General features: G+C 39.3%; 1 protein-coding gene across 2 annotated transcripts in view; it reads right to left on the bottom strand.

Moving 5' to 3' along the window:
• The window catches only part of LOC127411916 (adhesion G protein-coupled receptor A1-like), a 234,922-nt gene that overhangs the window by 1,240 nt on the left and 221,182 nt on the right, over positions 1 to 12,500 (bottom strand). For both annotated transcript variants that reach the window (XM_051647819.1, XM_051647820.1), the window contains 2 exons: positions 3,922 to 4,017; positions 1 to 2,486 (listed from right to left, as the gene is read on the bottom strand). The exon at positions 1 to 2,486 is cut by the window's left edge and continues 1,240 nt beyond it. In XM_051647819.1, the coding sequence (XP_051503779.1) occupies positions 1,184 to 2,486; positions 3,922 to 4,017 (1,399 nt within the window). In that variant the 3' untranslated portion in view covers positions 1 to 1,183. The remainder of the gene's footprint in view (positions 2,487 to 3,921; positions 4,018 to 12,500) is intronic.

Below are 12,500 nucleotides of genomic sequence, written 5' to 3'. Positions count from 1 at the left end.
AATAAATGTAAGCCTTCGCATTGGGAGAGCACCTATGATGCCTTAAAATGGTGTCTAAGTAGGCAGCTCACTAGATTTTGGAACATAACTTGTTTGTATACGCACACATTTCAAAGGTGGAACAGAATTCAGACAGAAGCAGGTCTTTTTTGTGTATTACTAAGATTTCGCTAGTCGGTATTCACAGTATATATTACGCATGTTTAGTTGATTGACTATGGATGGGGTAAAATTGCTGGTAAGCTTTCCTTTAATGAGTTTTTATCAGTACTTTTAAATGATTTGGACTTTTGTGGGATGGTCAAATATGTCTGAAAATAAATATATGGCAAAATCTTTAAAAAAACGTATTTTTGTCACATAAACTTGATTGCATGTACATACACTCAAACATACGATATTCTCTTGCAAAAACACTCACACTATGGCGATGACTGTTACCTGTAATGATCAATTTACCTGCTTAACTGTACGCAAACAATAGCCACGTTTTGGCGTCTCGTAGCTGTAAACGAGGATTTTTTTTTGGAGTGAATTGTGTTGTCGAATGCAGTTGTCGCTCCTGTAAATAACTAAACTCAGTGTGAACAGGACAAAGATTAAAAACTCTAAAGTGAAGTGACACCATATTCAGCTGCAGTGTGAATGTGGCCAATAAATACGCTACATGGCCAAATGTAAGACCACACCCATATGTGCTTGTTGAACATTTAATTTCAAAACTATCTACAATAATAGAGCGCAAAAGTCTGGTTTTGGAAGGAAAAAATCCCATTCATTTTCGCCATAGAGTTACTTTGACATGTCCACCTCAGAGCTGATTGGTTTGGTTCATGGCGCAAAACTATTTATGAAATCCCTATGGAAGAAATGAATGGGAAAAAATACTTCCTGAACCAAGACGACTGAGAAAGTATATTTTATTCCTGGGTGTACATTAGAAGGGGTTTGTCCACATACTTTTAACCATGTTGTGTATGTGCTTCAATTCTGATGCTGAAAAGGTAAAACCAGGTTTTGCGTTTCATTTGTAACATCTGAGGAGCCACTGTTAACTTCCGGTACAATGAACAATGCAAAAAAAGAGCGAATTAAACAAATGACGGTACTAAAAAAACTTTAAAAGTTCCTTTCGTAAATCCTAAAGTTTGCAGTTCGGTGTATCACGAGAAGAGTATTTAAACTACACGGTAGTTTCGTTCCGCCAGGGTCCCGTGCGTATATTCCCTGTTCTGTCGGGAGGGTAGAGCAGCCCCTCGTGAACACTTCCTTGGAGTATGCCATTCTGATTGGGCAGATTCTGGGGGTAAGACTGTCTGCGGGCATGCATTTCAATGTGGGCGTGATGGGGCGACACTAGCTCATCCTCGGCCATCTTCCCACATCCGCACAGAAAGGTGCCGATCTCGCCCGTCTCGGGCTGGCAAAAAAGCTCGTCCTTGGCGCAGCACATGTGGTGATGGCACAGTGCAGTGCGGCAAACGGGTGCCTCGTGGTGGCAAACGTGGTGCCTTTCGTGCGGCAGGTGGCATATGTGAGCCTGAGGCTCGTGCAGGCTATTAGGGCTGTTTGTGCGTGAGCTGTGCGCGCTTCCGCCGTCCACGCTGGAGGGGATGTGGAAGGTTAGCTCCCGTTCACCTGCTGCCGCGGCCCGGTGGCGCCTCACCTTAGTCCTGGCAGGCTTCAAGCAGCGGTGCAGGGGGACAACTGGTCTGTTTCCCTCCGGAACGGTGTGAAGCAGCACATGAGGTGTCGTTTCATCCTCCAATAGCTGTTGAGTGTGCAGGGCGGCGCAGCATGGAGAAACCGGCGTCAGACAGGTCACATGATTCTTCCCGCTCTGCTTACAAAGGCAGCTGGTGGCGTGGCAGTGCGAGTGGCTCAGATGTGATTTGTCCAAATGACAGTGACTGTGAGTGTCACCGTTCACGATGACTTTGGGTCGCCCGTGGGCGTGTCCGTGACCCTGACAGGCTTTGGGGCGACGGCCAGGACAGCACGTGCACCAGCAGTGCCACACATCATCGCGTTTGGCGCAATGGTGGATAAGAAAAAACAACCCGAGCGTGACGGAAAATGCACCATACAGGCAGCTAAAGATCATATCCAGGAAGTGACCCTGTGATACAGCCAATGCGCCAAACGTCCACGTCGCTATAAACAAAAACAGTGTAAACACGGCGGTCCGCAGCTGAGCCTTGAACGAGTGCTCGTTGGCCAGCAGTGAGGGGTTAATCAGTCCCGGGCAGCCTGCATGGCAGTGCCCGCTATCACCTCCTACACCGCTTGGATCCCCCTGGTGGTGGCAGTGTGCAATGTCAGCAAGCCGCTGCTGCTCCTTGGTCATCACCTTTAGCTCATACTTCCTCTCAGGGTGTTTGCGCAGCTGGATGAAGGTGCACAGGAAATAGATGCAGGTTACCAGGCCGATGAAGGCGACAGGCCCGTAGAACGCACCTAGACTAGGTTCCCACGCCATCCAACAGCTGCAACGAAACAAAAATGGCAGAATAAAACATACTGACCATGTTTACATGCATCATTTGTTGCTTAAGGTCCATATTCTGGTTAATGTTTTATTCCAAAAAAGAACTTTACACCCTCTGTTTTGATATTAGGTAGGTTTAGGAGTAGGGTTAGAGGTTAGGGGGCAGGGTTTAGGGTTAGGGTAAGGGTTAGGTTTAGGGTTAGGGGTAAGGTTACCAGTGTAACTACAGATGTAATTAGATGCAGGTACTTTAAATGTAAGTACAATGCAACAGCACATATGTACATAATAGTACATTGTAGCTTATGTTTAATACATAGTATTTAAAGAACCCTAATATAAAGTGGGTCTAGTATTCTGCCGAGTAATCAACTTATTAATTCTGATGCATTTTTATGACCCAAATTTGGGATTTACATGAGATGCCATAGAAAAAAAGAAAAGAAAAAAATTGCAATGACCAGGGCTTTTTTTAGGGTTTATTAAAAAAAAAAAAAAAAATAAGAAATACATAAATAATTAAATAAATAAAATGTAGTAAACATAAACAAAACTTAAACAAGGACATGTCAAAATAAACTATTAATTATAACAATGCCCTTTTGCAAAATGTAGGCCATTAAACTTTGGCTTTTTTATATTTTAAGCATAAACCTAACACAATTTTGTTAGATTTATGCTTAAAACAAGAAAAAGTACTTTGGCAATGGGGTAAAACATTTTGAAAACAAGTCTTAATATGTTATGCATTTTTGCTTAAATTTATCTTGTTTAAAAATGTTTAGATATTTCACTGGAAAACAAGACAAAATACTGATTAAGAAATTTTTTATTTATTTTTTTATTTCTATTTTTTTTCAGTGTATGGATAATGTCCACTAATGACAATCAGAAAGTGTCAAAAAAAGTTTTGTCTTAATTTTCGACACTATATCTATCATTTTATAATTTCAAACTTCTTTTTGTGAAATGATTTGCTTGAAAAGTTGGCGTGTGCCATCCTCCTTAAGATAAACACCACTTGCTATGATATTCTGTGATATACTATATGGAGTGGTGGTGGCGTAGTGGACTAAAGCACTGAACTGGTAAGCAGAAAGTTGCTGATTCGATCCCCACAGCCACCACCATTGTGTCTTTGAGTAAGGCACTTAACTCCAGGTTGCTCCAGGGGGATTGTCCCTGTAATAAGGGCACTGTAAGTCACTTTGGATAAAAGCATCTGCCAAATGCATAAATGTGAATGTAAATATAATGTTATGACTTTCAGACTTGTTTGTGACTAAAGGTTGCAGTATGTATGCCTTGTTTAAATCATTAATGAGTGAAATGTTACACCAAGTGGCTAAAGTATATAAAGAAAAAAAATATTTTATATAAGAAGACATAAGACTAGTTTAGTAGCCTCTGAAAACAGGTAAGATGTTGCTTACAATGGCGTCTGCTCCCCACTGCCGTAGTTCTCGATGTTGATGGCAGCTGTGATGCCACAGATGATGAATGGCACTCCTCCACTGACTAAATAAAACCTGCCAACAAAACACAAACAAATTAAACAAATTCACACCGTTGTCTCTGCTGTTTCAAGTTAAAGCTAAAAATACTGACGATGATGAGAACAAGGTGAAATGAGAGATATATTTCAACTGTCAGTGCTGTTTTAAGACATTACACACATATGAAAATCTGGGACTTTATTGGCAATAAAATCTTAAATGGGTCATGTAATGCTTTTTTCCCCCTAATTTTATTATTTTCCCTGAGGTCTTAAGTGTTACTACTTATAATGTGTCAACTTTTTTGCACCAAAAACAGTCAGAATTTAGTTATATATGATCATTTAAAAAATGTTAAACACACGGGTTTTGGCTCTCTTTCCTTTTAAAACCTCAATGTTATGACCTCAACCTCACTGTTATGATTGGCCAATATTGTACAACCCCTCGAATACTGACATACTGTATATATATATATATGTTTGAAACTAATTCAGAAGAGAGAATGAACCAGCTCCACAACAACAAAAACTATATTTCGGGGTTTAACGAACATCCAAAACAAAACAACAATAGCAACAAAGTCAGTGAAACACATTGCATCTGAATGTATGTACCATAAATCTCAAACAGTCAACGGTCTTGTTTTTAATCTTTACTTAACAGTTCCTTTGTTCACAAGCAACCCACGCTGTAATAAGCAACACACACATATAATCAACAGTGAAACATCCCAGACACAGAGTATAATTCTGCTCTGACACGATCAGAAACTGCTACACTTCAGCCTCTCTATCTTTTCTGATGTTGGGATGCTTCAACAGAGGCCAGAGCAGAGATGCTGGTCTTCACAGCCACGATATCTAGCATCTTCCGTGTCTGTTTACACACAGGACGGGACGTGGTTCTCCCAGCCTGCAGCAGCAGTGGAATGGAGCACAGCGCTCTTAAAACGTGGTGCATATCACAAGAAATGCATCAAAATGATCAAAGATGTCCATCTAGTGCATATTTACATAGACCAACAATTAAAGCATATCAAAACAACAAGATGGAGAAACTCCTTTTAAAAGTTATAACTTGACACAGTGTCTTTTAAAGATGCATGACAATGGTCAAAGACATCTATCTAGTGCATGGTTATATACAAAAATAATTCAAAATAGTCCAGATGTGTGTAAGTCCCCTTTGGTGTGCTAGAATACAAGGTATTGTAATAGTCTTATCTGTCCTGCACTCTCTCTCTTGCTGCGTCCTCATAGCCGTACTTCCCTACTATACAGTATGCCAAAAACAGTTTGCCAATGGAGCAGTATGTCCGAATCCACATTATTCATGAATACTGTGGATCGACTGGACACTTTACGATCCCATAATCCCTCGGAAGCCGAGGCGAGGTCACGTTCAATACACTGGATTTAAAGAAACAGCGGTGAATTGCGAGGCGGACGTCTCTTCTCAATTGTAGGTGCTATATATACACAAAGATAACTGTTCCTTGTGGTTGAATGGTGCTTGTTTAACAAAACCAGAGCAAATAGTTGTTGTTATTACATCATATATTCAGGTCATGAGATGATCCCAACGTCCCTGGATGAAGAATGTCCAAAATCTATTCATACTACTCACATGCATACCTTAAAGAATGTATTGTTCTGCCGGCAGATAAGTGCATCTGTCATCAAATACAGTACATACTGTGACAGTACATGGTTTCGGACACAGTAACTCTCTCTGTTTACAGACTTAGCACCAGTGGGCGGGGCCAATGGTGTGCTGATATATAAGTAGGCGTTAATGTTATTGCCGTGGAGGTGGTGATGAATTAATGAGACCACTAGTGGCTTAAGGAAACCAGGGAAGTAAAGAACAAGGCGTATTTGCAGCTTGGTTTCAATAAATTCTTTTTTTTTTCTATTGGGGAGAAAGTTTTGATTTCTGAAACGTACAGTATGTTTTTACAGTACAATGACCTCAAAATATTATATGTCAAAATATCAAGGAAAATTTTATTCCTCAAGACATGACCCCTTTAAGGCTAAAGTAGCTCCTAACTCGGAAATTTAGGAGCAACAAATTATGGGCGTGTCACTCCTAATTTTAAGACTTTTTTTCCATCTAAGAGTAATTCATGGAGCATTTTAAAGCTAAAAGTAGCTCCTAAACCCATAACAACATAGAAGTCGTCCTGAAGGCTCCTAAATCCCTAAATCTGAATCACAAATGAACCAAATCATGGCTGCTGTTGTCGAGTCACATGCAATTGAATCAATGTATTTGAATATTTTAATGACACTGACCTTTCAAAAATCATGCAGGTTTTTTCATTATTTTAAACTTAGTCAGGGATGCAATTACCGAAGCAACCCAATTACACCGGAGATAAAGTGTTCGAGCGATATATTAACAGAACCTAGACTACTGTTTGAGGTGAGGTATCATTAAGTTCATGTAGCCAATGTGGGACAAATCTATATTAATTTTGTATAAATAGGCAACATCGAACGATACTGAAAAAAATATTAATTTGCTGTTTATGATTAAAATTACACAGAATGAATGAACCAATTACCTGTGGCAGATGCTTAACCCTCCTATGGTATTCGGTTATTTTTGACTAAAATAAAATTTCGTCATTTAATAAAAATGGTTTGCTTTATCTGAGCAGTACAAGACTTGGTGACTTTTCCTCCATTTGCCATCTGAACATAAAAAATAAAAAAATTGGCTTGATTCAATAAGTTTAAGTGGTCGTAAAAAAAAAAAGCGACAACTTTGATATTCGCGGTCAAAATTGACTGACCATTGAAAATGAATGGGAGACCAAAATTAAAGACAAAAAAACAGAATTTTTTTAAATCTGTCAAATACAATCAATAAATCAGCCACAATGCAGAAAAAAAGACAGAAATTACAGGGTGAGACTCTAAAACTACTCAGTGCAAAACATACACACAAAATGAGCTGGTGAGACTATAACACAGAGGTTTGTTTTTCACATTTGTCAAAAAATAAAATAAAAATAACAATAATAAATAAATAAATAAATAAATCAGTCACAATTCTAAACAAACACACTCAGAAATGAAGTAGTGAGATGATAACACACTCCCAATGCAGAACACACGCACACACAGAACCAAGGCATCAATATGTGGAGCTCTACAGCCATTTTTTGGTCATTGTTGGTATAACAAGTCATCTGTTATTTTTCAGCTGATCACCGCAATCTGACACACACACACACACACACACACACACACACACACATGTTTGCAAAATACATTTTTACTATAGAAAGATTGATATTGCAAAATGTTTACTCTGATTCTTCTGTTTTATACTCTAATTGGATTTTCAGAATTTTACAGTTTATTTCTGTTTCTTGATATTCATTTTCTTGACATTATTATGCATTTACTTTGAATTCTAACATTGTTATGTTTGAAATAAATTATTGTTAGAAAAATGCTTATTCTCTGTCTTTGTAACACCATGGTTAGGTTTGATTGTAAGCATAATGACATTAACCACAAAAACTGACACTTTAAATCTATTTTAAAATGCTTTAATTTGACAGATAATAGCTTGATAATATCTAAATATATATCCAAATTCATATCTTGTGATAAAATATATAATTAGGTTACAAGGCATCACACTGCACAGTAGGTGGCTACAGAAATCTGCCTCCAATTTATGTCACATACTCCTATTTTCGTTATGTTTCAACTTATAGAAGTGTTGGTTTAGAATTTATTTATTTATTTATTTATTTTAAATATATGTATATACAAATGATTGGTAAACTTTTGAAATTTACCAATCCCAAAAGAAATAATAGAATATAATTTTATTGTTCTTACTTCAGGAAAAACAAAAATGGTATAATTATCATCTTCATCAAAAAAAAAAAAAAAAAAAGGGGGGTTACACATCTGACATTCCGGTCAAAAATGACCGTGAACACCAAGGGGAGGTGCCATTTTCAATACCATAGAGGGTTAAAGTCTGTGATTCCTGCTCTGAAGAGAAAGTACAGCCGTTTCTCACACTCTTCCATATTTCACGAAATCAAAGGAAATACCACATTGATGACCCTTCCCGCTGTCTGTCTATTATGAATTTGTTGACAAATAGCGGTTCCCTGTCTAGCAATTACTTACAGTTCATAGAACGTGCTGTCACTCATATCAGTGTGAACTCCACCTTCCTCTCCCCTTAAGATTTCCTTAGTAAACGTGCTCTTAGCAGTTTTGTAAATCGGTTTTAAGCAGCAACTCTTAGCTTCAGTGGGAACCTTTTGGAGAACCTCTAGTGGTAAGATCTTTGTGAATACGGAGCTGTGAGAATGCACAGGCAATGCCAGGAAAAGATAATATTTGACAAAATAAAATAAGATGACAAAACAAAGGATATTCTAACATAGTTGCTGTCATAAACTTCAGTCTAAGAAACATACTCCCTGCAAGAGCGTGTGCTTCTCGTGCATACTTAGTGTGTGTTCTTGCATTATTGTGGTGATAACGAACCTCACTGCTCAAGAGGGCAATAAAGATCAAATATAATTAGAAATAGAATAATACTGGATTACTTTGAATTAACAAAGCATTTTATACGCGAACCAAGCCAAAGTCTCAGGAATACCTGCTTTACTGCACTTTACATTATACACCCACCCCTGTATCCATCCAATCACTCTTTTCCTCCTCTTTTGTCTTCACTGTCTGACCCTTTTTGCAGTTCACCTTAATATATTCAATTACAAGAGTGTGTGTGTGTGTGTGTGTAGAGAGAGAGAGAGAGAGAGAGAGAGAGAGAGAGAAAGGGTATTAAAAGTGCTGTCACATCCTGAGAGAAGCATTTCCTTCACAGCACCTCCTGAAGAATCCATCACTCACATTCAATACAATCATAACACACTTCCTTCCAATGGTTTTGTGACCTCTTCTCCCTTATTCTCAGTTTTTAAACATAATGTTCACCCTCTCGTTTATCGCCCACATTCACAGAGCTGCTTTATAAATGGCAGACCAGCGGCGCTGCAGCTTTACAGCTCGAGTTCAAGCACAACAATTATCAGATATAAAAAGAGCCCAAAAACACCCAGAGTAAGAGTTACTGCCACCCTCAGCTGCACACACACACACACACACACACACACACACACACACACACAGAGTAGAAACCAACTGGGTTTACAACAAAATAACATTTACATTAAAGGTCGGTCCCAGATGACATTTAATAATAGTGGTGTGAACCCTGATGACTGTAGCACAACCTCTCTCTATTTTGTTCTGCCATTTAAAATATGTTTTTTCTCCTCCATGTGACAGTTTCTAAATCTACTGACAACTTTATCAATAGACAGTAAACAATTTCCAATAATTATGTTGGCTTGACAAAACATTCTGGGGCAGATTCACTAAAAAGTTGCGCCACTTTTGCATGTGGTATTTCAGCGCAAATACCTGCGTCTTATTCACTAACCTCCTGCAATCACCTGGCATATATCCAGATCCGTTCTGCATGTTTAAGAGATGATCCAGGTGTCTGGATCAAAGTTATGCTGTTTAGTCCCGGCAGGGTGGGTCAAATACGGCGGTCTGCAGTGTCATCGGCTATATTGCACTTAGAATCAGACCGCAAGATCAGAATTGCATGTGCAAATCGTGTTCAGCAGCGGTTTTGTGGGCACATTTAAATTCCTTTAGTGAATCGGGCACTAAACGAGTGCAGTTAGCGTGTAAAAAAAGAAAAAAAGAAAACAACGCCGTTTTTAGCGGGCACAATTCTTTCTTAGTTAATCTGCCCCTCTGTTATTCTAAAAACTTCATTTAGGGTTTTTCCAAAATCCCTTAACCAAGACCAAAATGATCAAATGTGACTCGTTCTAGAGCTTTTAAGCTACATCCACCAAACTTGGCACTAGTGATGTCAAAAGTACAAATACAGTAAGGAAAAAGTCGATACTAAAATAAAAAAATATGTAACAATACCAGTGTTTCTGCAGTACCGGTGGTACCGAGCACAGAGTCAGTTCTGTCCCAGCATGCTGTCTGACTGACAGACAACTGCTATTATATGCTCACACACTTATTTGAGTGCTTATTCTGTTACTCCTTTAATACTGAAATGGACAATTAATCAAATAATAATTATTTTTTTTTTAAAGTGAGTCGCGAGTCACGCTCCGAGCCCAGAAACCAATCATCCAGCCACGAATGCTCAGGGCAGGGTGGAGGGTTCCACTTTAGCCCGATGTTCGCAGCCACCTGGGCAAGCATGGCTGCCATCTCAGCGTCCGACTCATCCTGTGATCCACCACCCGTGAGCAGGAGCTCAGAAGATTCGTCTGCTTCCGATAGCAGAAGCCCACCCTCCGATGCCGCGACCGAAAGCTCATCCTCGTCACGAGCCGGGAACGACACATTAAACCCACCCTGAGGCAGACCGCCTGCATCGCTCGACAGCTCGTCTGGACAGAACGAGCGTGCTGGGGGATGGGAGGTCCGTGGGGGCTGAGCCGGTGGAAACGCTCCCATGTCCACATCCAGATCGCCCATAGTGCTTGCGCGTCAGCCCAGGACGGACCGGGTTGGGGAGCAGCCGTAGTGGCTCCTTGCTTCATGAAGAAGGAAGTGAGCCGCGACCGCAACGTTCTCATGGGCATGTTCTCGCAATGAGAACATAACCCTTCCACGAAAGCCGGCTGGCACCCCAGACACTCGAGGCAGATTTCATGGGTATCCGGAGGGGAGAGATAACGGCCACATCCAGTAGCGCAAACGTGGAAGGACATCTTTAAAAAGACACCAAGCGTTTGCGCGAGCTCTTTTAGAAGGAAATATACTCTTTCTAATATACTCTTTTAGCACCTGCAGACTCAGGCTGCTGAAGCGCCCTTTTATGATTACTGAACTGCAAGAGGATGCGATTTAATTAAATAAATATACAGTTTGCATGTGCTGCGTGCTTCAAAGTGAATATGTGAAGCCGCTCATATGCAAATCAACACATTTTATGAGCAATTTAAAGACATTAAAATGCATTAGTAATGTCTCATGATACACATTGTAATATGTTATAACTTCTCATAAATAATTGTAACCACAATTATAATGCATTATAATGCTTACCTATTCATTTTTATACCTTAAGAGTATAACGCTTTATAACACAAGCAACATCCAATTTTATCTGTAGAAGTTATTTAAGCAATATCACACGAGAAAGAGTGCGATATAGCCCTATATCAGCACTGCCGCAAGCACGAGGCCGCAGTACAGTCACAAAAAACACATTTGTGCATGGAACAACTTTCTTACACGACGGATCAGAATCTGCCGTTGCTGGTTCAAACCAAATGATATGTCTACTTGTATCACAGCTTGGGCTGTTTCTAACATGTTATTGGAGAAACAAGGATTGTGTGAGTGTGTGTGTGTGTGTGTGTGTGTGAGAGAGAGAGAGAGAGAGCGAGAAAGATGGAGCGTGTGCGATCACCTGTTGATGATGCTGTAGTCTGTTAGTCAGCTTTCTGAAGATAATGTCATTTTGGTGAAATGCATCCTATTTTCTCAGTAGAAAAATAGCCGTCCAAGTGGGGGTATTCCTCCCTATTTTGCGGTAGTCAGTGCACAAGAGTCTTTCACTATAGAAACCGCAATCTCCTCTGCCATTTTGTCCTCTCCAATGTGGAAAGTCCAGTAAGAGGTAAGCGCCTTGAGTTTGTGTAATTAATCAGTCTGTTGTGTCTCTCTGCTGTGATGAGCCTTAATGCTGAAGTTGTTCGTTTAAAGCTATTTCCAAACTTTAGTAGTGTAGTAGTAATACGAGTGATCACGGAGTGCTGATGAATGAAAACACTGACTGACGCTGACTCACTTCACATCACCAACTGACTCATATTACACACAAAAATAGTCTTTTGCCTCCACCTGCTGGCTAAAATATGTAATGTCACAAAATTAAATGTAAAGAGACAGGTGGCTCTTAACACATCTGCACTACTCTTACACTTTAGTTTAGAATGGCATGAACACAAGCGGAGTGATACACACAGTGAAGCGTCTGAGAGCTGATGGTGTGAGACCATCAGTACTCATGGAACGTCTCTCATCCAATCAGATTCGAGGACCGGAACTAACTGTAACTAATGCATTAAACTGTATATATTTGTAATATTTATATAATAGGTGTGCTTTAAGTAACAAAAGCAATGTCTTCTTATAAACATCCATAAGATATTTTTAAGTGGTTATAAGACATTATAAGTCATGCTGGAAGTTATAAACATTACACATGCACAAAATACAATTTTATATAACACACATTCAATGTAAATTTTGAGATATTACGAAAAACACTTGAAAAGCAACAAGGTTGAAATATATCAGAAACTCTCTCTTGTGAAAATTATATGTATGTTGATCAAACATGTAGCTAATCTTCTAAAAAAAAAAAAAAAAAAAAAACGAATTCTATACTGGACTCTATTTAATAAACGTTCA

Source organism: Myxocyprinus asiaticus, chromosome 21 (assembly GCF_019703515.2).
Source record: "Myxocyprinus asiaticus isolate MX2 ecotype Aquarium Trade chromosome 21, UBuf_Myxa_2, whole genome shotgun sequence".
NCBI lineage: Eukaryota > Metazoa > Chordata > Actinopteri > Cypriniformes > Catostomidae > Myxocyprinus > Myxocyprinus asiaticus.
The sequence above is the reverse complement of the archived record's forward strand: the minus strand, read 5'-3'. Positions and strand labels throughout refer to the sequence as shown.